Source organism: Thalassophryne amazonica, chromosome 6 (genome assembly GCF_902500255.1).
Source record: "Thalassophryne amazonica chromosome 6, fThaAma1.1, whole genome shotgun sequence".
Taxonomy (NCBI): domain Eukaryota; kingdom Metazoa; phylum Chordata; class Actinopteri; order Batrachoidiformes; family Batrachoididae; genus Thalassophryne; species Thalassophryne amazonica.
In genome coordinates, this window is record NC_047108.1 from 3,850,528 (window position 1) to 3,875,988 (window position 25,461).

At 41.0% G+C, this 25,461-nt stretch overlaps 1 protein-coding gene across 4 annotated transcripts in view; it reads left to right on the forward strand.

The window, feature by feature from the left end:
* LOC117511773 (serine/threonine-protein kinase 38) overlaps positions 1–25,461 on the forward strand; it is a 79,743-nt gene that overhangs the window by 5,193 nt on the left and 49,089 nt on the right. For all 4 annotated transcript variants that reach the window (XM_034171668.1, XM_034171671.1, XM_034171669.1 and 1 more), the window contains exons 2-3: positions 15,337–15,474; positions 21,386–21,437. In XM_034171668.1, coding sequence (XP_034027559.1) covers positions 15,344–15,474; positions 21,386–21,437 — 183 coding nt within the window. In that variant the 5' untranslated portion in view covers positions 15,337–15,343. The remainder of the gene's footprint in view (positions 1–15,336; positions 15,475–21,385; positions 21,438–25,461) is intronic.

Sequence of the window (25,461 nt, forward strand, 5' to 3'; positions counted from 1 at the left end):
TTGTGTAAACAAATGGTTACTTTACTTTATGTATTACTTTACATACATTAAACACAAAATGAAAATGTTCTATCATGCTATAGATTTACAAATACAATGTTGATTGTAGGGCTGAAACGATTAGTCCAGTAACTTGAATAATTTGATTACAAAAAAATGTTAGCGGTAAATTCTGTGCCTTGAAGCTCTGTTTAACGTTGTAGTACATAGGCCAGGCCTGTGTGTGGTGCTGCAACATCCCCAGAAAAAAAACAGAAGAAGACTAGAGCATGCGCATAAGCTGTGTAAGAGCTAATCTCTAGCATCAAAAGCTACAGCTTTCCAAGGCAACACAAAAGAGTAAATTAAAGCCTTTTAAGAGAAAGAGGGTCCACACTTATTATCTGAAATAGACTGTGCATTTAAAGCAAAACTGACTCCAAATATGACTAAATGAAGTTCTTTTATTTGTTTTCAGAAATGTGCTCCGTTCTCAAAACGGTACATGAAAAGCAAACTGTACTCACCTTTGGCGACGTGGACGCACTGCTGGCTCGTCAGGGCTCGTAACATCAGATCTTCAAGTTCAGAGTCCCTTGTATGTCAGTGTCCCCCCCCCCCCAAAAAAAAAAAATTGCCAGTACTCACAAACATACTTAAACATCCCTTGTTCATGTACTGTTTATGTACTTCATGTACTGTTTTGAGAACGGAGCGCATTTCTGAAAATACATAATAGTACTTCATTTAGTCATTTGGAGTCAGTTTGGGTAAATCGTCGCACTCATCCCAGAGCCCAGTTTTTCACAGGCTGTGCTCACGTTCAGGTGCAGCCTCACTGACTGAGGATTACACCGACCGCCTGCGCTTACAGCCCAGTGTCAGGGGATGGCTGAGCTCCTGACACTGGGAAAGATCCAAAACTTGTAAAGACATGAAAAAATAAATAATTACACAGGAAAACAGAAAGGGATACACTAAATTTGACAATCTGTGTGGTGGCGCAGCAACAATGTGCCATTGCTTAGAGACAGCCCTTGACTATTGATGTTTAAAAACGCAGTACTTTTTATCAGATTACTTAATTAATTGCCAGAATAATTGATAGAATACTCGATTACTAAAAAATCGATAGCTGCAGCCCTAATTGATTGAATACATGCACATGATGTGATGATTAATGCTAGGCTGAGGCTTGTCAGCTCACCGTCAGAGGCTCTGAGCTTCCAAATACCTGGGACCACTGCCTTGAACCAGGAGGACCAGTAACAAAAGTGGTGCTGCTGGTCATGACCAGTCGGCTCAAAAAGTATTTCTCTAACCCTGTGTATGGAGAACTAGCCATATGCATTGCTCAGATGTGATTTTGGCCCATTCTTCCACACAAACAGTCTTCAGACTTGAAGGTTCTGTGGACTTCTTCTATGAACTCTGATCTTTAGTTCTTTCCATAGAGTTTATGTTGTATTCAAGTCAGGTGATTGGCTGGACCATTCACACAGCTTTATTTTTATTCTTTGAAACCAGTTGAGCGTTTTCTTGGCTGTGTTTGGGATCACTGTCTTCCTGAAATGTCCACCATGAAGTTTGCCAGTGCTGGATTCTGAAAAACAGCCCCACACCATGATCTTCCCACCTCCACACTTCACTGTTGGTATGTTGTTTTTGGGGCCATTTGACCTCCAAACATGGTGTGTATTAGGGCTGCCTCGACTAGTCACGACTACGTCGACTATTGGAACCGTCGACAACTAATTTGTTAGTCGACGAGTCGTTTATTTTAATTAAGTCTTTGTTTTTCTCTCAGTTCATAGTTTTAGGCAGCGAGCCGTCCTGCCGCCATTTGGACGTTCAAATTTTGGGAAAGACGACAGATTAAAACAGTGGCCGACTTGTTCAAAGCCGCCTAAAATGTGCAGTTTACCAATGGAGCTGTGTGTGTGTGTGTGTGTGTGTGTGTGTGTGTGTGTGTGTGTGTGTGTGTGTGTGTGTGTGTGTGTGCGTGTGCGCACACGCGGAGTCAACTGGCTGCAGACTGTGAGGGAGGAAGATTCCTGAACGGAGGCACAAGACGTTAGGTTCTGCTGAAAACCATCAGTGCAATTAAGACAGCGAGCGCGGAGCAGAGAGAGAGGATTTTAACCTGAGAGAACATGTTAAAACAAAAAACACACACAACAAAACCAAACCGTGGAGCTGCCTTTACTTCTCTTTCCACTTTCTCTACCCGCGCAGTTCTGATGGCACCGACCTGTTCACACCATGTGTGCGTCGTATACTGAATTTATGAGATCATGAGATGAAATAAATGATCACATATCCTTAAAACATCCTTAAAAATGAGAATATATAAATGAACTGAGCAAAAATTATGCATACACGGAGAAGCTTGTGCAGTGATGTTCAGAGGCACAGATCACAAAAAGCAGGTGAGAACTCTGAACTTTAACAGCTGTTATTTTCCAAAGGTATTTATTTGTTCAGTCTTAAGCTTAATGTAGTGTTTAAGCACAAAACATGACTGATGAGGAGAAAGAAAAATCACTTTTAAAAATGACTTCATCACACTAAAATGAACTGGAGTCAGAATAAAAATACAAGCTGCTGATTTTTGTTATTTTTCAAAGTGAGTTACCTCTTATTTTATTCTGATTTATTTATACAAAAAATATGGGGAGCCAAATCAGCCTGCATTGTTCTGCTCACTTTATATCAAAGTTTTCCTGCACGTCTGTGTATTTTTTCCTTCTTTATAAGAGTTTGGTGTTTGCATTTGCTCCACAAAGTTTTAAAACACAATAAAATGCTCACACTTTTCTTTATAGCCATTCTGTAATTTCAGAAATGCAACAGAAAGAACCACAAATCAGAAAAAGTTGGGCTTATATGTAAAATGAAGATAAAAATAAAAATGTTGCACTATTCCCAGTTTCTCCACTCAAAGAAGCCAAACATTCTTCCAGAGTTGTGTCTTGGTGGCTTCCCTCACTTGTCTCCTTCCAGCATGGACATTTAGTTTTTGAGAACTGCCTACCTGACAGATTTACTATAAAGTACCACACTGTTTGTATTTCTGAATGATTGAAGTAATTGAAGAAATAAGAAATAGTCACTGATTTGGAAATGTTCATGTTTTCATCCCCTGATGTTTCTCGGAAAATGCTGTAGGCCTTAATTTAGGAAATCATGTATGATCCGACTAGTCGACTAATCGCAAAAATAATCATTGACTAGTCGACTATCAAAATAGTCATTTGTGGCAGCCCTAGTGTGTATTATGGCACCCAAAGAGTTCAGTCTTGGTCTCATCTGATTCTCCCAGTATTTCACAGGCTTGTCTAAGTGTTTCACAGTAAACTTTAAATGAGCTTCAACATGCTTTTATGCAGCAGTGGAGTCTTGTATGGTGAGTGTATATACAGGCCATGGTGGCGGAGGCATGCATTGCTTATTGTTTTCTTTGAAACAATTGTACCTGCTAATTCCAGGTCTTTTTGAAGCGGTCCTTGAATCTTGGACAACTCTTCTGATAATTATTTTCTGTCCACTGTCAGAAATCTTGCAAAGAGCACCTGGTTGTGGCTGGTTGTGGTGAAGTGATGTTCTTTCCGCTTCCAGGTTAAGGCCCCAACAGTGTCACTGGAACATTCAGAAGTTTAGAAATCCTTCTGTAACCGTTTTGCATTAATAAGATTGTGAAGATCTTGAGAGAACTCTGCTTTTTCCCATCATGAGATGTTTATTGTGTGACACCTTGGTAATGAGACACCTTTTTATAGGGCATCAGTTGCGACTGAACCCTCACTCTCACTCACTCATCTTCATCCGCTTATCAGAGATCTGGTCACAGGGGCAACAGCTCTAGCAGGGGAACCCAGACTCCACTTTCCCAGGTCACATTGACCACCTCTGACTGGGGGATCCCGAGGCATTCCTAGGCCAGTGAGATGGTTCAGGGTGACGGAAACAGCTGATTTTAATTTTCACTGACAAGAGGCAGGACTGCTTTCTAATTACTGATAGATTGCAGCTGGTGTCTTGACTTCCCGTGTCTTTTTGCACCTTCCTTTCTTCAGGTGTCCTGACATTTACTTTGTCTTCTCTTTCTGTAACTGCAGACTGTATGAAACCAACATATTTCATGTTTTGTGAGGTCAGCTTTATTTTTATTTATTTTTGTTAATATATATCCATTCCTACATTTGAGGCCTGCAGTATTTTCCAAGAAAAAAAGGTTGGGACAGGACAGTTTATTTTTAATGGAAGAATTAGTTAATAATATTTACAGTCAGTTTTCTTGGGAAATGTCAGACGATGAATACATGAACTCACTGAATATTTCTTAGACTTTATTTACATCAGTCATTCAGAAATACAGTGTGGTACTTTATGGAAAATCTGTGTCAGGTAGGCAGTTCTCAAAAACTAAATGTCCATGCTGGAAGAAGACAAGTGAGGGAAGCCACCAAGACACAACTTTGGAAGAATGTTTGTCTTCTGTGGGTGTGAGTGGAGAAACTGGGAATATAACAACATTTTTATTTTATCTTCATTTTATATGCAGTCTGTACTTTTTTTTATTTGTGGTTGTTTCTGTTCCATTTCTGAAATTAAAGAACTGCTATAAGGAAAAGTGTTAACATTTTATTGTTTTTTCAAACTTTTTAGTAGAACAAACACAAAAACCAAACTCTTTTAAAGAAGGAAAAAACACACAAACGTGAAGGAAAAACAGAACAATGCAGACTGATTTGACTCGTGATTTTTGGAAATAATAAGCGGTGACTTACTTTGAAATAAATGAAACAGAACTGCAGCCTAATAATTTGGAAAAATAAAAATCAGCAACTTGTATTTTTATTCAGACTGGAGTTCATTTCCTGTATTTTTCTCCTCCTCACTCACATTTTTGTGCTTGAACATTAAACAACTACATTAATTCCTCTAAAATGCAGGGGTGGTGGCCAAGTGGTTAGTGCACTTGGTTTCAGTGCAGAAGGTTCTGGGTTCAAATCCCTGCCACATTGATTCATGTAATGTGGAGTTGCATGAGGAAGGGCATCCAGTGTAAAACCTGTGCCAATTCAACATGCAGATCCACCTTGCATTTGCTGTGGCGACCCCGAGTACAAACAAGGGAGCAGCCGAAGGGACTTGCATATTAATTCCTCTAAAATAAATATCTTTGTAAAATAAGTCCTCAGCTGCTTTATGTGATTTCTGCTTCTGAACATCACTGCAGAGTTTCTACACAAAAGGGTTTTTTTTTTTAAACATGCGTGTTTGTGATTTTTATTCTGCTCATTAATATATTCTCATTTTAAGGAATTTTGACCAATTTATTTCATCTAATAATTTCAGTATAACTGTCACCAACACGTGCACACGGTGTGAACAGGACGTACCGTCAGAACAGTCCAGAGATAAATAAAGGCAGAGACACAGTTTAGTTTGTGTTGTTTTTCACTCTGTACTCTGCGTGTCCCCTCCAGCCAGCCGACTCACTCACACACACACACACACACACACACACAGATGGCTGCAGCAATCGGACCCAGTCTTAATTTTTAGACGGCTTTAAGCTAAGCCGCCCGCTATTTTTTTGGCGTCTTTTTCGAAAATTGACCGCTCAAAAACGGCTCACTGCCTAAAACCTTGGTTCCTGTTTCTGTCTGCTCAAATGAGTTTTTAATCCCGTATCGTCCCAATCACGTGATAAATAGCAAAGTTGACTCCCATCCGGTGGGATTCCCAAAAAAATGTCAGCCTCTACTATGAACGCACACTACACACAGTGGTCTCGTGTACACATTGTTATGTTTTCCGATTGTCTGCTGCGTGGAGAGTGGCGGGAAAAACAGAAGACGCTTTCGCGCGAGGTGCAAGACAAGACGTGATGTAAATAAAAAACAAAAAGGCAGCGGCCAGGTATTTTGGTTCCGAGCGATGAAAATAAAGAATTTTAACGTTTAACCCCCCCCCCCCCAACAAAAAATGCCACTTGTCCGGTCGGACAACGATTAAAGCATATTGCTTGTCCGATCACATTTTACACTTGTCCCAGACAATCAGACAAGCGTTAATGTCGATGCCTGGGCCTTACCTCGTTATATTAATTCCGTGTAATTAGAAATATTAGTAATAACCTGTTCACAGGGAGTTTTCCTGCTCTTTATTAAGACCAGAGGCACTAAAGAGGTACTTTGAAGAACCAGATGCACGTGCCAGTGTGGTGCTACATTTCAGCGGTTTTATTCTGCATGCTTCGTCTTAAGTGACCATAATGCAGTCACAAAAGAGATGTAATTTATTTTTGTCTTTTTTGTTGTTTAAGTTTTTTATTTGACTCACTTGTAGCTGATACCTACCAACTGCACCTAATGTCCAACATTTTATATAAACATCGGAATATCACTGTCAGCTGTTCTTTTGCTATAATCCAGATCCAAAGAGCTCTGTGTGAGTCTCTCTATATTATAATAGCCAAGTGTCTATAGACTGCATGTATGTGTGCATGTGTATGGCTTAGATCACAGAGAAACTGGGGAGAGCTGACATTTGCCGTTTGGTATGCTTATGTATTTTTGGTCAAGGATGAACGCTGCAAAAACAGAAAGTTGATAGGACTAATATTTTTGACGAAATTAGTGGTATTAGTGTAACAGAGGCCAGCAGGTGTCGCTGTGCATATGTAGTTAGTAAACCTCACTCCCAACAGCTCAAAAGGATTCTCTGGTCACAAGGCCAAAGCCCTGGGTTTTAGCCTTCTGGTTAGAGAGTCCGACTCCCATGCCGAGGATCATGACTTTGCGTCCCAAGAGGAGCAAATGGGCAGAGTCATAACAACACAACGCAGATTGCAGCCGCTACATTAGCTAACAACAGTGAACAATGGACATTGTGCTGCAATGCACCATGGGAGTTCAGGGTTTTGGGGTTTTAAATGTAGTTATTGTGGTTCATGCTAGATTAACAGTGTTGTTAGTATTATTGATTTATTGTGTTTTTGTAGTTCAATTGGTTTAGTCAGTTTTGTTAAGTCTCATGATGCCATTACTATAAGTGAGTTAAGGTGCTCTGACACTTGCACGACTTTGATTCATGCACTTGCACACACTCTGCCATGCAGGAGCGTAAACTCATCTCAAACTTATTGTAAACCGTTGTAAATTGTGCATGGCTTTGTGCATGTGTGCAAAGAAAATTTTGAAATGTTCAAAATCAGTGAACATTGCACAAACAATTCAACACACTGAGTGCAAGTGGTTGCGCCAGCGCACCGCATCACAGTGCAGCTCATCGGAATGATTATAATGAGATGTTAAATCTATCATAAACGTACTTTTACAACTGCTCACAAGAAGGAATGAACATGCAACTGTTTTACCAAGATATTACAATATTACAAATAATGACCTTTTTAGATGGTTCCAAATGCATTCTCCACCTCTTTAAGCACACAAGAGAGAGCGAGGAAAACAAGTGGCAGCTGGAACAGTACTCTAGCTACCTCAGAGAGAAAATGCTACGAAATAATTATTTTATATACGCAGCGTTTAGTGCACAATGCGGGGCATCCAGTGGAACCAAAATGTGGCGTCCAGCTGGGAACACAGTGGGTGGGATCGTCATGATGAAGTGCATGGCTCAAAGTCGTGCAAGTTTCAGGGCACGTTTAGTCTCATGTTGTTGGTACCATGACTGACATATCATCCAGAAAGGGCCAAGAGGGTGCAGGTTTTTTTGCAACCACCCACTCCACCAGGTCATTTCACTGATTAACATTAAGTCACTTTTTTTTTCTAAGTCTGCTGTGGAGTGGTGCCTAAAAATCCTAAAGCCTGATTCATGCTTCTGCAACTCCATAACTCTGGCCGTGCAATGATGTCGACGTGCACTTGACCCTTTTAAAGTTCTCTGTCGTGTCTATGCAATTTTCCACAGGTAAAGTGGCTTTTTCTGGATCGGTTTGTCCCTCAGCGAGTTCCACTTCGTCATACAATCATCAGCCTCCAAACCAGTGTTACCAGTACGTGCAGTTTCCCTCCACTAATTGCGGGTCATTTGAGGGTCTTTTTCCGACTCCGTGTTATAAAGTCACGTGTAATCGGTGGGCAGCACACTGCAAAAACTATTAAAATATGACAGGGAAGGAATGAATGAAAATGTAAACGTGACAAATCACAGCCCTTGTGGTCTCTGTCGTTTAGCAGGTGCGCATCAGGTTACGGGGGAGGGTTGGCAGCCATGCAGAGGGCTCTCCTCTAAAGCAGTTCTCTTGGATGCTGGTTTACTGCTGCTGTGAACATGGACGTGGGACATCTCTATGGCACAGTTTTTCACAAGCTGCTTGGACATGCAGATGTATTCCTTACATTGAGAAAAAGTCAAAATACATTATTTTCAGGGGATAATGAACTTGCTTGCCTGGCTGAGCTCCCGTCTGAGATAAACTCCTGATCTGCAACTTAATTTTCTCTGTGGCATCACTGAGCGGGGAGCCATAAATGATTTAAGTGTTTTTATTTATTTTTTTTAGGAAAACGGATAATTCGACAATTTCCACTTGAGTTTTTGCGCCGTCAGCAGCTGATTGGTGTGTAATACTAATCTTAACACAAGTGACGCAATCGCCCCACAAATAGCTGCAGCACGAGTGCGCACTGCACTGCAAAGCGAGACAGTGAATGAAGTCAGACAGACACAGTGGAAAATGTGTTTAAAAAAAAAAAAGAGTAATAAAAGCAGCTCCCAGAGAGCGGCCCCACTCCTCTCCCTGCTGGAGCGCTCTCACCTGCAGGAGCCAGTGGCATGTCTCGCCGATGAAGAGGAATCCCATGGATCCTTTGCGCATAGGCAGGTTCCAGTTCTTAACCTGGGTCTCTGTCCATCTGAGCTGCCACCGCTGCTGGGAGCCGACGAGCAGCACAGCCATGGACACCAGGCTGGCGGCCAGAGTGGCCAAAGCTGTGACCAATTTGCAGGTGTCATACAGCATGATGATGGAGAGCCGGCAGGTCTCTCGGAGCTCTGCGCGATTTATTTTTCTCTCTCTGATAAAGAGGCACAGAAGTTTACTTGACTGCAGTAAATCCGTTCCGTCTGGATGTTTTAATGCGTCATTTACCATCTGCAGAAAACTCCTGTGGATGTTCTACCAGTCCGTAGTTGCCGGCATCCTCTTTTACACCGTGGTGTGCTGGGTGCAGCACATCCAAGAAAGACACGTCCAGAGTAGATAAACCGATCAGGTAGGCTGGCTTCATGGATGGCATGAAGCTGGACTCTCTGGTGACATGGCAGAGAAGAGAACAATGGACAAACTGCTGGACATTATGGACAATGCCAGTCACCCTCTACACTAGGAATGCACCGATCCACAATTTTTCACATCCGTTACCCATACTTTTCCAATCTGATGCTAGAGCTCCGTTTCCTTTAATATTATTATCATTAGTGTTGATTTTATATGAGGATTTTCTTAAAAAGAAGACCTGAAAGTTCAGCTATAATTTGCCAGAAGGTGTATCTAAGATGAAAGACTAGATTTGATGTTTTGGTGAAAGAATGAAATACTTCTATTTTTTTATAGAGTTTTATAGCCTTACTTTTATATACTTAAAGAGAAAAGACAGCACTCTCTCTCTCTCTCTCTCTCTCTCTCTCTCTCTCTCTCTCTCTCTCTCTCTCTCTCTCTCCTCTCTCTCTCTCTCTCTCTCTCTCCCCCCCTTCTTCGTCTTTCGGCTGTTCCCGTTAGGGGTCGCCACAGCAGATCAATCGTTTCCATCTCACCTTGTCCTCTGTATCTTCCTCTCTTCCTCTGTCACACCAACCACCTGCATGTCCTCCCTCAGCACATCATAAACCTTCTCTTTGGCCTCCCTCTTCTCCTCCTGCCTGGTGGCTCCATCCTTAGCATCCTTCTCCCTATATACCCTGGGTCCCTCCTCTGCACATGTGCAAACCATCTCAATCTCAAAGTCTCCAAACCGTCCCAACTGAGCTGTCCCTCTGATATGTTCATTCCTAATCTTGTCCATTCTCGTCACTCCCAAAGAGAATCTCAACATCTTCAGCTCTGCCATCTTCAGCTCTGCCTCCTGTCTTTTTGTTAGTGCCACCGTCTCTAAGCTGTACAACATAGTTGGTCTCACTACTGTCTTGTAAACTTTCCCCTTCACTCTTGCTGATATTCTTCGGTCACAAATCACTCCTGCCACCTTTCTCCACCCACTCCACCCTGCCTGCACTCTCTTCTTCACCTCTGTACCAAACTCTCCATTACTTTGGACAGTTGACCCCAAATATTTAAACTCATCTACTTTCACCACTTCTACTCCTTGTAACTACACTATTCCACTGGCCTCCCTCTCATTCACACACATGTACTCAGTCTTGCTTCTACTGACTTTCAGTCCCCTTCTCTCCAAAGCATATCTCCACTTCTCCAGACTAGACTCAACTTGCTCTCTACTCTCACTACAGATCACAATGTCATCTGCAAACATCATAGTCCATGGGGACTCCTGTCTGATCTCATCCGTCAACCTGTCCTTCACCACTGCAAACAAGAAAGGACTCAGAGCTGATCCTTGGTGTGATCCCACCTCCACCTTGAATGAGTCTGTCATTCTGACTGCGCATCTCACCGCTGTCACACTATTCTCTCTCCTTCTCAATTTTCAATTTCAATGGAGCTTTATTGATATGGGAGACATATGTTTACATTGTCAAATCAAGTGTTACAGATTAAAAATTAAGTCCTCTGCCTGTCTCTCTCTGTCCATGTCTCCCCCCCCTCTCTCTCTGTCTGTCTGTCTTTCTCTCTGTCTCTCTCTCCTTCTCAATTTCAGTGGAACTTTATTGATATGGGAACCATATTAATCATATCAACCATATCAATTTATTTAAAAGGAGGACATGCAGGTGGTTGGTGTGACAGAGGAAGATACATTGTCAAAGCAAGGGTTACAGTAAAAATTAAGTCCTCTCTCTCCTTCTGTCTGTCTGGCTCTGTCTCTCTCTCTCTCTCAGTTCATTTGCAATTGAAACATACGTGTACATTGTCAAAGTAAGTGTTGGAGCAAAAAGTCCTCTCCCTCCCTCTTGCTCTCTCCCTCTCCCTCTCTGGCTGTTTTCCTGCTAACAGCAAACATGGACCTTTCTGGGGACATGAAGTCTTTCAACTGTAAAATACATTTCTAAATGTATCGTCAGCGCGGCTCATGCAAGGGACTGTGGATTAATACTGAAGGATTCTGATGGAGTTTTTTCACATTCAGTGTACAGGAACAAACTCTGTTCAGCTCCACTCTTGTGCTCTGAGCTGCTGTTTCACAGCCTCAGGATGCTGAAGTGACTGATGTTTTTTTAAGCACACATTTCTAGTTATGTTTTGGAAAATCCATCCTCCGCGACACAGACAATTTGTAGCCAGTAAACCAGTAGCAAGTTATATTTCTGGTATTTATATTTGTGTATTTATATTTGTCTATTTATAAAGCAAGAAATGTTTGTGTGGGTGTGTGGCTCGCATATCTCTGACTGTTTGTCAGATCGAATTCAGCTTTCTGTTATGGCTTGCATGTGGCATAATGATGTGCATCCTTTATTATGAAAATTTTGGGATTAAATTTCAAAACCTTTATTTTGACATTGTAACATTAGTACTTCCAAGATGGCGCCCTCCGTGGCGTCTCTGTCTTGCAAGACCTACGTTTGTATCCGGATTTCTGTCAAAATGTGTTTCTGTATTCCGTTTACTTCATCATCTTAAACTGCTGACTTAAAAAAAAAAAGGCTTCATTTTGATACAAATCGTGTGACCCTGTGGATAAAATCAAGCTCACCCTTTCTTCTTCTATGGTGTTTAATAGCAGCCGGCATCCTTATTGTTGTATTGCTGCCACCTTCTGCCTCAGTCCGTTATAGCAGTACTAAATCCTCTCTGAGTCCAGTGTCTTTCAGGTATTTAAAAGTCATAACTTCCTCCTCTCACTTGACCTTATGACAAAAATACTTCCTCCAGAAACTTCTTTCAGGCCCTATAATTGATTTCCTTCATACTGGACTAGTATTTGCAGATTGCTTTTACTTTCACTTTTGATACTCTGTGTGCTTCTTACTATGTGTGCTGCTATACAATGCTGCTGGAACCTCAGTTTACCTGAGGGAGTCTTCCCAAGGGATTAATAAAGTTCTGTCTAATCAGAACTACTATTTCATCTCCTGATGACTCTTGTTTTCTTTGTCCAGCTTTCATTTATATTCCCAACGGAGGAGGTGAAGATGACACGCTTCTTTTCTATACTGTTGCATATAATTATCTCATCTGATACTGAATCCACCAGTGTTGTTATTAGGGCTGCCAGGAATATCTGTTTATCTGTTGATTAATCTATTGACTTTATTGACTAGTTGATTAATCTAAATGAGTAATTTTCCTACAAAAAAAATGAAAACTAATTGCAGTATAATCTTCAGTACTAAAATTAGCCCACTTCTGCAGACCTGGCAAGACTGCTCAACACCAGAATAATGGGGTTTGAAACATTAATGATTTTGTGCATTATTTTTAAACGGTTTTCAATCTTAATGGCCTTTCACATAATCAATTGAGCAACACAGGATTGATCAATTAATTATATTTGTCTCTACAGTTCATCTCTAAATATCCACATTTGACCAAAACAGTTAGCCGCATTTTGTAAAGTGCTAGATGGTAGCTATTGAGACCACTGATTTGATATTAATAAAATTGACAACACAGTGCCTACCGTTAGGAAGGCACTTGATTTAACCATATCAGAAGAATTAATCCCAAATCTGTGCTTGCTGCCTCTCGCTTTGTTTCATATGCGTGGTGCCAGCGGTACAAGAAGCGAGTCAGAGTTGCTTCTGCTTAACCACGCAGGTGCATTGAACCTTTTAAAATAAAGATGGGGCCAGTCTGATCCAGTATTGATATCAGCTTCTGATACCAAAGTAATTTACATATCGGAAGTTTCTGAAACAACCTGTGGAGTTTTCCGATGCAGGAGAGGAGCCATGTCTCCGAAGCCTCTCCTTTCAAGTGCTGTTTGATCTCTGCTCTGTTTGCTGGGGGGGGGGGGGGGGGGGGGGGGGGGGGAGTTTCTGAACTGATAACTCTTTTTGAGAGAGTTTTCTTCCGCAGTTGAGGAGTAGGTTTCTTTCGACGGTGGGTGGCAAATGTCTGCCCAGCTCTCAGGTTCAAATTGGCTGTGCTGCTGAGCATGGATTTTCTGAAAAATGAACTGAAATATTGCTGAAAATGTACCAATTTGATTGTATTTCAAGCTTATAGAGTCATAGTTTTGCTTTATTTTACAATTCCAAACAAGTTAAAGAAATAAGAAATGTATTTTGCATTTTCTTCGTATCAAATCAGCCGCAACAGCAGAGATCACCAGTCAGTGGCTTCAGTGTTCTGTGAGGCTGTGAAACAGTGTGAAACAGCAGCTCAGAGCGCAGCAGATCACAGCTGAACACAGCATCTCTATCTGCTGAAAGGGAAAACAGCTCCATCAAAATCCTTCAGTAATAATCCAGAGCTGCTCCTGTGTGCATAGCTGATGATACATTCAGAAATGTATGGTTTATTTTACAGTTCAAAGGCTTCGTGTTTCCAGAAAGTGCCAACAATGAGATTGTGTGTGTGTGTGTTGGGAGGGGGGGCGGCTTCACTCATTTTCGCATGAAAGGTAGTTTTCATTGGAACTGTTTAGAAACTGTTTACAAATGATCATAAACGACCATCTTCACCACACAGTCTCATTGAAACAAGTACATGTGGAAAAACTGATTCAGAAATTTTTTCATCCAGGTTTCATCTTTAAAAGAGGTTTGACAATCAGATCAGTCCAGCAACAGCTCTTGTTGAAAAAACAAGACAGACAACTTTAAATAAAAAAAAGTAATGTAATCCCACTCAAAAATGTTAAAAAAAACTCTGTCTCCTCCACTGGATTAAAGGTACTGTGTATCATTTTTGAAGACAAGCGTATTTGCTTTGTCCATCAAATATTGATGTGTTTCTAACCTTTTCAGTGTTATGACCTTTTGAATGTTGGTTATTTTATTAACTTAGACTTTAACAGAAACATGCAGAAAAAGAACTTTGATTTTACAAACATTACAATGTAAATGTCATTTTTTTTTTGTCTGTTATTCTTGCTTTCAGTGCATCTAAAACCACAAAAAATTAGTTAAAATTTTACAGCAACATTTTAGAGGCTTAAAACCCTATAGCTTCAGGAGGCTCTGTCCCCTCGACCCCCGCCAGGGCATTGCCTCTGAACTCCACCAGGACTATAGCCTGAACTTTCAGGTCTTCTTTTTAAGAAAATCCTCCTCTATATCACTTCATCATGAGTCGTGAGTATAACTGAGTGTAACTGGGGATACAGAATTTCCTCATATAAAGTCAACAATAATGAGAATAATATTAATACAAACAGAGCTCTGGTATCGGCAGATATCCACATTCAGGTATCAGGATTGGATCGAAGTGAAAAAATGTGGATCGGTGCATCACTATTTTAAAAGCATGTTAATGCTCTACGAAACTTAAATATGCAACAAGTCTATTTAATTGATGCAGATCATCAGCAGTATTGCTGCGTTTATGAGCTCAGTACTGACTTCATCACTCCATCAGTCAGTGCTGTCATGGTGCAAGTTTAAAAAAATCTACTTCACTCTCCTTTCCTTCAAATATGCATCAATCTGTTCCTGCTGCATGGTGTGTGACATACCTTTCTTTCCAAGTAAACAGGTAGCACTTCCCACAAACTGTTTTTTTTTTTTTTTCCTCTTCTCATAATGTCCATATTCCTCCGGCTCACAGAGACTGAGACTATACAGGGGCCTAGCCAGAAGGGCATTTGGTGGACTCCTGAACCCCATCTGGACTGTGTGAGACAGAGGGGTGGTTTCTGACAGCTCCATCTTCACCTCACTCTTTGAAAGACTTTACTTCTGGTGCATCCCCACCCTTACTTTAAGTCTCTGCTTAATTCACACAGTGTCGACACTGTCTGGGTTTCATCATTTCTTCATAAGTGGCCATGTTGCTCTCTACAGACATTTTGTGGCTTTCCTTCCTCGTTTTCACAGCAGCATTAGTTTGTGTGCTGTGAATAACTGTCATCCTGACTGTAAAAAAGAAACCTCTTCCTCTTCTTGTTACTGCTCAGGCAGACTCTTGTTGTCTCGTGGTCGTTCTGTTGTGCGACCGTGCTGATGAAGGCTGTGCTCCCAGTGGTGTGCACCTACACAGGCTTTTGTCTTGGTGATGTGTGTAATATTCTGAGCTGACTTGGCCTTGTCTGTTTTCAGGTCAAGTATGGCAATGACGGGCCAGAGCTCCTGCTCCTCCATGAGTAACCACACCAAGGAGCGGGTCACCATGGCCAAAGTGACCCTGGAGAACTTCTACAGTAACCTCATCGCCCAGCATGAGGAGAGAGAGATGAGGTACAGGCCAATTCCAAATGGTTTTAACTTTAATTTGTAAATGGAGTCTCCAGATGTGACACACGCCATGTACAAATAAATGGTAAATGGACTGCATTTATATAGCGCTTTTCCATCTGCATCAGACGCTCAAAGCACTTTACAATTATGCCTCACATTCACCCCGATGTGAGGGTGCTGCCATACAAGGCGCTCACCACACACCGGGAGCAATAGGGGATTAAAGGCCTTGCCCAAGGGTCCTTAGTGATTTTCCAGTCATGCGGGGATTTGAACCCATGATCTTCTGGTCTCAAGCCCAAAACCTTAACCACTAGACCATCACCTCCTTTGCGGGTCCCACATCCGTACCCCCGGAGGCAGTGAGCGAAGGGAGAGCACGCGCATTGTGTTCTGTGTGTGTCTGTTTATAATCTTCTCGCCCAGAAGAAAAAAGGGAGTGTTTCCAGAGGAGAGGAAAGTGAGAAAATGTTAATGCCTGTTTGAGAAAAGTGTATAAAGTGTGTAGTTAGGGGTTTTACACAAAGCAGGATTTGCACGAATGCCAGACCAAATCAAGCACCGGTGGAAGACGTGCGTCGCTGTTTAGACGGGGGTATTCCAAATGATACCAGTGACCATGTATTCAGGAGTAACTCTGTCTGCTTAAACATTTAAACGGGTTATTCCTAATGATTCAGAAACCGGAATATTGACCTTAACCCGAATATTAACGGCATGTAAACGTAGTGACTGACACTAAGTGACAGATGTTACACTGGGGTGGTCCTCTACAGTATGCCAAAAATAAAAATGTGACTTTCTGAAGGTGCTTCCTGACAAAATTGCTCATCTTGAAGAGAAAATGACTTCTAACCACTGTCACTCACGTGGTGGAAATTGCAGTGATTGAGCCTATTAGCGCAAAGCAGCAGTAGCAATGTACCTGTTCACAAATGAAATACCGATTGAAACAACAATCTTTTCTCCTTTAACTGACCATACAGGAGAGATTAAAAAAAAGTATTACATATCACTGTCCACCTATTTGTTGAAAACAAACAGTCCTGGGGAGTGGTGTTTGGTTCCTATTTTCAGTTCCACGCCCAAACATTTGGTGGCAGTAATGCGCTGTGTTGGTTTGCAAGCCACCAATAATCTCCAAAGAAGCAAAGGTTATTTTGTTTTGGAAGTTTATTTTGTCATTTTTTTGGGGACTGCGTGATGGTTCTCCTAATGGTTTACTTTGTTGTGGACATTAAAAGTTATGAGCTGCATATTTCTTCCAGTAATGATACATTAAGTGGAGTTAATGGGTAACGTGTCCAGCTGCTAGAAAATGCTAAAACCATTAGCATTCAGACGAGAGTTTAAAGGTGCACTGACATGAGCATGCCTTTGATTCACGCAATAGCACAACCTGTGCTATGTGGCGCGATCTAATCTCCAACACTATGTGCAGCTCGTCAAGTGGAGTAAATAAGTGAACAGAGCGAGTGGTGACATCAGCAGGTCGCATCAGAGCACAGCTCATAACAAGAAGTTAAATCTTTTCTAAACATAAAAATAAATACTTTAACAGCTGCACACAAAAGGAAAGAACAAGCAACTGTTTTATCAAGCCATGACGATGTAAACATGACAAATAATTACATTTTTAGACGGCTCAAAATGCGTTCTGTAGGTAGTTAGGCGTGCATGCGAACAGCTCTGGCTGCAGCCTCCTTTGTGATTCAGGATGTGATTAGAGCTGTTTTCACCGACCAGTTTGCAGAAAAAATGATTAATCCACCTCGAAAGAATTATTTTATATACACAGCGTCCAGCACAGAGCATGTGGCAGCCAGTGGAACAAAGAACGGCATCCAGCTGTGAACACAGTGGGTGGGATCGACACGACACTGTTCGTGCTATTGCTTGAGTCACAGGCATGCTCGTGTCAGTGCACCTCAACTCTTACTCTGTGAGTCAAAACCACAAGATTAATGAGTTTGAGCAATGGACAAAAATTTGTCTGAGGTGAGTAATTGAAAATGATACGTGATGTTGATGCTCTGTTGAATTTTATCAGCTAACATTAGCCTTTAGGCTGCATGAAGTTAAATCAATCACTGTAGAGCTGAGTGAGAGTTTTATATTTGTACATTGTTCGACCTATTTTTATTTTTACCAAATAAAGCTACACAGTTTTTTAATTGTTACTGCCATAACTGCAAGAAAAGTATCTATTTTAAATAACTTAGATTTTTTTTTTTTTTTTAACTATAAGCACAATGCAACTTGTATGAAAAGACTGGGGTGGAAAACTTGACCTGACCCAACATAAAATAAATTTCAAAAAAAAAAAAAAAAAAAATTAAAATACCGTATTTTCCGGACTATAAATCGCACCGGAGTATAAGTTGCACCAGCCATTTTATCCATTATAAAGAAAATAAACCATAAATAAGTCGCACCGGAGTATAAGTCGCACCAGCCACTTTATCCATTATAAAGAAAAATAAACCATAAATAAGGTCCACTGGACTATAAGTCCCATGGACATACAGGTATGTTAACATGAAAAGTTCAGATGATAATATTGTGACGGCTACCGTTTTCGGATGCATATTTCACCAGTCGCAACTTGTAATCTGCAGAGTATGATTTTCTTTTTGGTGGCATTTTTTCGGGCCTTCTCCGTTGTCTTGTTATGTTATCAGTAACGTTAAAATTTTTATTTTTCTATGGTAGTCAGAAGTCACAGGAACAGTCACACAAGCCTCGAGTGCCCTCTCGTGAGCTGCATTTTACCTACGGATATGTTTGTATTTTGCGGACCACATTGCGAGCCGAACCATGCAGCACCTACCTGCGCAGCTCACCACCCAGCGGTGTCGATCCAGCTCCTTCCAAGTGGAGACGCTAATCCTCCGCCGTCGCTCAGTGCTCCCATGCAGCTCTCAGCGTCAACTCTGCTCACACTGATATCCAAGGGTTGAAGCTGTCTTGTTAGCCGTCCCGGAATAAACACCATGTTCGTCTGCTTCAAAAGCTTTTCACAATCATCGACGCCAGCTCCTTCCAAGTGCACACACTAATCCTCCGCCGTCGCTCACCCGGTGCTCCCACGCAGCTCTCAGCGTCAACTTAAACACTCTGCTCACATTGATATCCAAGGGTTGAAGCTGTTCTGTTCGCCATGCCGGAATAACAGCAAGCACCGTGTTCGTCAGCTTCACACGCTGTGGGTGAGGTGAGGAATACGCATCCAAAGTTCTGTTCTCTGATTGGTTATCGCGACCAGCGTGAACTATAGGATGGCCGTCATACTACAGTGCCCATGATGCATTGCATTTCCTTTTCCGGTGGCCATTTTAAAACATAGATCGACTCTGTCACGTAAAATTGTTTTGTTACAGTAAATTAATTGAGATCCTACCGGTATATTTTTCATTTATAAGTCGCACCGGAGTATAGGTCGCACCCCCGGCCAAAACATGTAAAAAAGTGCGACTTATAGTCCGGAAAATACGGTATATAAAAAAAAACATAAAAAAATTTTGCCAAAAAAAAATATATTTTTTTTTTCTCTCCATGGCCCACCTTCATCACTGATCCAGTCCATAACTCAGAATGTCACTCGCATGTCACATAAAACAGGCAGCAATGGTTAATATTTTTCAAATCTCATGAAATTTCACCCAGTTCATTTTTACCCCTAAAGGAACCAAAAAATGATGAAGCGCCTTGAAAAAGTTGAATTTGTTTTTCGGAACCACCCTAATGTTACACGTTTGTGTGTATGTATGTGTGTAAGAGTAACACAGAAAACCCTGGAATTCATTAAATCAGAAGGGAGCAAATTCGCACCACATTTTCTGAAGACAAATCAGGGAATGGATACATGAACATTTCCAAGCCACTGAATATGTCTTGGACTTCATTTACATCAGTGCTTCAGAAATGGAAACATTGGTATGGTACATCTGTCTGAAGTGGACACTTCCAGGGGTGGTTCCAGAATTTTATAAAGGGGGTTTGGATATGCAAATGAGTAAGGCATGACTAGGGGTTGGTCTGGGGGCATTGGCTCCCAACATATTTTTGAATTTTTAGGTGCCATTTCCTGCATTTTGGCACATACCTTTTCACAAATTACACCACAGAGAAAATAAACATTATACCATTTTTTTTTTATTAATTTGAGCTTGTATTGTACAATCTTGAACGTGATGCTGTGATGTTATGATGACAAGTAACCGAGAATATTTAAAATGTCTGTGGCTAAAAACGTGAACACTTTTGCTGAATCATGGTCTGGGAAAAAAAATTATTATACATCTGACTGAAATCCTTCGTTCTGATTGGCTGATTCGCATGTAATAATTGCAATACTTTTCACAATAAATCATCCAAAATTAACAATAGCCACATTATCAACTGATTCTGCACCATTTCGGGCAACATTATGAGTGATTGCGGACCGATTTTGTCATAACGGGGCACCAATGTTTCGCGCATGTGCAGGGGTGATGCGTCGCAGACAACATCATGGCGGAAAGCAAAAGGTTTGCGTCCATGGATACTGATGGTATAAATGCTCTTCTATCCAAGAAAGACAGTGAGAGTACCGCGAAAAGTATCAAGAAACGTCCCGCACTGTTCAAGGAGTTTTTAGCAAAGGACGACGGGAAAGATTTGCATGGTGTTTCACCCGACGAGTTTGAGAAGCTTCCCACTGCTGCGCTCCAAGTCTGTCCAGAGGCTGAAACAGAGTACCATGAACTCACTACGTACGGTACGGGATATCCAGGTATCCTAAGGATAAGGGTATTGGCATTCTGGGTAATCCTGAGTTTGAATGGGAAATGACTTAGCAAATTTTTCACACAGTTGTAAAGATAAATTTATTACCTACACAGATGTATAATAAAACAAATGGTGACTGGTTTATCGGGCAGCATAATGGTGTCACCCCTTGGGGATCATTGTTGCCCGCAGCCTTCGGCATTGGGCAACAGTGATCCCTCAATATGTACCTGAGTCACTTGTTGCTGAACAGAGGATTGAGAAACAGCATTCGGCAGGGATTTTTTTTTTTTTTTTTGGTCCAGGAAAGAGGAGGGGGCATGTGGGTGCCCCACCCCCCCGAATCTGTCCCTGACTTCTCAAAAACTCATCACTTTGGCTCCAGATTTTTGTGGCCTGTCTGTGGATAGATATATGGACTTTTGCAAATCACTAAATATATCTTGGACTTCACCCATGTCAATCATTAAGAATTTGAAATGGCACAGTAAGGTATCGTCTGCTAAATCTGTGTAGAGGAGACACTTCTCAGAAATGAAGGAGAGTAGTGAGGGAAGCCACTAAGACATAAATGAGAACTACAAAAGGGTTATAGGTTTCTACTGTTGTAACAGGAGTTATAGAGCTTCATAGTGGAGTGGAAAAAAAGGACTTTCTTAAAAAAAAAATGAACTACTGTTTGCCAGAAACCCCTTGAGCTGTACTCTACCCCCACCGCTGACAGTAGCAGTGTGTTTCAGGCTTAATACATGAAAGTATTCTGGATCTGTCATGCTTCAGATGGATGTTGTGAGTGGGTCCGGTACCACTCTGGTAAGTGGAGCAAGACAGTCATTCCAAGCCCCCCGCCCACCAACCAAAAGCCATTCCACCCTTGCTTCCACTCTGTTCTCATGCCCTGCGGGCACAATCTCATTAGCATTGGCATGTCATACCGAGGTGGATAAGACAAGAAAATGAGGATTGCCCCATGGATACACAGATTAGATCAGGTCTCTTGCTATGTATAATGTGGACAGTCAGCCAGTGACATCAAATTTGAAATGGATATGTAATAACTGGCAGTCTGAACAAAGCCATTGTGTCACTAATTTTGCTCCTAAAGAGTCTGTTTGATTTTTAATATGCACATTCATTGCAGGCAGCAGAAGCTGGAAAAAGTGATGGATCAAGAAGGCTTGGCTGATGAAGAGGTGAGTGTCACACTTCTGCAGTGTCCTAATGTGTTGTGGCAAAATTTGAGCAGCGCTGGACTTTGACAACCTACTGTTATGGTTGTGGACAGCCTGAAATCAGGTGAGGCACAACATACAGTGCAGTGAAAAAGTTGATGCTCTCTTCAGCTTTTACATATTTTAATTTATGACATTAAATAAAAAAGAACTCGGGGTAATTTATGTTAAAAATTCTTAAGGCCTTTAAACTTACAGTGAGAACAAATATCTTACACCATGATATACTATATCAACAACAAAACACTGCCATGCAGAAGTATGTACCCCTCATTAGTGTAACAACTAAAGTGTCACTTTTGCATTCAGTTTTCTTGAGATGACTTTGGGGATGGATACTTTTATCCTTCATTCATTCATTCATTTTGTGAACCTGTCTGGAGTAGGCATTTCTCAAACACTGAGTGATTGTGCAAGAAAGAGACTAGTGAGGGTAGCCACCAAGCAACGCATGACAAGTCTGTAGGAGTTAAAGGCTTCTCTGGCTGTGATTAGAGAAACTCTGCATAATGCAACTTGTGTCTCTTTATGGTAGTCATATCTATGGCCAACTCAGTTTCTTAAAAAGAAGACCTGAAAGATCAACTACAATTTGCCAGAAGGTACATCTGAGATACAAGCCTAGATTTGATGTTTTGGTGAAAGAAAATCCTCCTCTATACCCACTTCATCGTGAAGCTGTATAACTTGGGATACAAAATGCAAAGCGTGCACTATGCACAATTTCCCCAATAACAGCCTATAACTTCTTCTGGATGTCTTAGTGGCTTTCCTCACTCTTGTCCTTCTTGCACAGTTACTCAGTTTTTGAGAACTGTCTACTCCACACAAAGCTTCGTGCAGCATTCAGGACATTCGTGTGGCCAGAGGACATGTGGTTAATGCGCTTGGTTTCAGTTCAGAAGGTTCCGGGTTCAAATCCCACCCCTGCCACATTTCTCCATGTAATGTGGAGTTGCGTCAGGAAGGGCATCCGGCGTAAAACTTGTGCCAATTCAACATGCAGATCCACCTTGGATTTGCTGTGGCGACCCCAAGTGCAAACAAGGGAGCAGGCGAAGGGACTTACTTTTATTCTCAGATATTATACCAAAGGGGCCCATTACTTATGCAACCCATCATTTTATATTTTTATTTAATTTTTATCAACTTGTAGAGATTTGCTTTGAGTTTGAGTTTAAGGAAGATAATTTTAGAAATTTTTATATTGAGAAGCCTGATTTATTTTTTTTTTGTATTTGAAATGGCATAAACAAATTACAGTTTGTGAAATACCAGGGGGCCGAATACAACCCCAGTTCCAATTAAGTTGGGATGTTGTGTGAAATGTAAATAAAAACAGAATACAGTGATTTGTAAATCCTCTTCCACAAATTTTCTATTGAAGACAGCACAAAGACAAGATTTTTTTTTAAACACTTTTTATTTAACCAATTTTTCAAGAACAGTACTAAAACATAATCAGAACACAGGAAATAACGGAAATAAAAAGAAAAAACAAAACAGGAGGAGAGTTTCAGGGACAAGTCCTCTAAGTCCATTATGGCTGGAATTTAATCTTGAATGCAGTCCATTTCTGCCTTTTTTTTTTTCTTTTTTCTTTTTTTTGAAGTCCTCTTCTCTGATTCTCTGATTCTCAAACGAAAGGTTAATATTTCCATAGTATATATTTCCTCGACAATATCCAGCCATTGTTTTGTCATTGGAGGGTCGCTTGTCAGCCAGTTCCTTGTCAGGGCCTTTTTAGTCGCAATTGACAACATTTTGAAAAGGTATGTGTCTTTCTTTTTAATTATTTCACCAGGTATAAGTCCCAGATACAGTGGGGTAAAAAAGTATTTAGTCAGACCCTGATTGTACAAGTTCTCCTACTTAGAAAGATGAGACAGGTCTGTCATTTTCATCATAGGGACACTTCAACTATGAGAGACAAAATGCAAAAAAAAAAAAAAAAAAAAATCCAGGAAATCACATTGTAGGATTTTTAAAGAATTTCTTTGTAAATTATGGTGGAAAATAAGTATTTGGTCAACCACAAACAAGCAAGATTTCTGGCTCTCACAGACCTGTAACATATTCATTAAGAAGCTCTTCTGTCCTCCACCTGTTACCTGTATTAATGGCATCTGTTGGAACTCATTATCTGTATAAAAGACACCTGTCCACAGCCTCAAACAGTCAGACTCTAAACTCAACCATGGCCAAGACCAAAGAGCTGTTAAAGGACAACAGGAAGAAAATTGTAGATGTGCACCAGGCTGGGAAGAGTGAATCTACAATAGTCAAGCACGTTGGTGTGAATAAATCAACTGTGGGAGCAATTGTAAGAAAATGGAGGACGTACAAGACCATTGATAATCTCCCTCGATGTGGGGCTCCACTGTGATCCTGTGGGGTCAAAATGATCATGATAATGGTGAACAAAAATCCCAGAACTACACAGAAGGACCTGATGAATAACCTGCAGAAAGCTGGGACCAAAGTAACAAAGGCTACACACTACGCAGAGAGGGACTCAAATCCTGCAGTGCCAGACGTGTCCCCCTGCTTAAGCCAGTACATGTTCAGGCCTGTCTGAAGTTTGCCAGAGAGCATATTGATGACCCAGAAGAGGTTTGGGAGAATATCATGTGGTCAGATGAAACCAAAATAGAACATTTTGGTAAAAACTCAACTCGTTGTGTTTGGAGGAAGAAGAATGCTGAGTTGCATTCCAAGAACACCATATCTACTGTGAAGCATGGGGGTGGAAACATCATGCTTTGGGGCTGTTTTTCTGCAAAGGGGACAGGACGACTGATCTGTGTTAAGGGAAGAATCAACAGAGCCATGTATCGTGAGATTTTAAGACAAAACCTCCTTCCATCAGTGAGAGCATTGAAGATGCAACGTGGCTGGGTCTTCCAGCATGACAATGATCCCAAACACACTGCTCAGGCAACAAAGGAGTGGCCCCGTAAAAAGCATTTCAAAGTCCTGGAGTGGCCGAGCCAGTCTCCAGACCTCAACCCCATAGAAAATTTGTTGAGGGAGTTGAAAGTCCATGTTGCCCAGTGACAGCCCCAAAACATCACTGCTGTAGAGAAGATCTGCATGGAGGAATGGGCCAAACCTGGTGAAGACTTACAGGAAACGTTTGACCTCTGTCATTGCCAACAAAGATTATGTTACAAAGTATTGAGTTGAACTTTTGTTATTGACCAAATACTTATTTTCCACCATAATTTACAACTAAATTCATAAAAAAAAAAATCCTACAATGTGATTTCCTGGATGTTTTTTTTTTTTTTTTTTTCTCATTTTGTCTCTCATAGTTGAAGTGTACCTATGATGAAAATTGCAGACCTCTCTCATCTTTCTAAGGAGAACTTGCACTATCAGGGACTGACTAAATACTTTTTTACCCCACTGTACACAGGCCATGGATCCCTAGGTATTTTAGAATTTAAAATTTCCTCCTTCAGTTGAATTACATTGTTCCACAATGTTTGTATTTTTTCACATGACCAAAAGATATGGTAGTGATTGGCGTTTTCATGCCCACATCCTCTCCAACATTTCTGCTGTTGCTGTAATTGTTTGGTCTTTATATGTGGGGTAAGAAAAAAAAAAAACGTGGAGATTTTTTCATCTGAATTCTCGCCATCTTCTCGAGCTAGTTGTGGATTGTTGTGCGTTACACATGGAAAGCCAATCACTCTCAGACAATGATACACTGAGTTCACGTTCCCATTTTGATTTTACATACAAGGAGTTCATCCCATTGCCCTTTTTAAGACAGTTATACAGTTTCGATACAGTCTTAATGGGAGTTCTTTTATATACATCTACCGAAAATAAAATTGTGTCATTAATCTCCACTAATAAGTGCTTCTGTACTTCTTTTTCATAAAAGTGTCATGGCTGTAGGTACCGGAACAAATCTCTGTTTTCAAGTTTAAACTCTTGTTTGAGTTGATCATCTTCTTCTTCTTTGTCTTTCGGC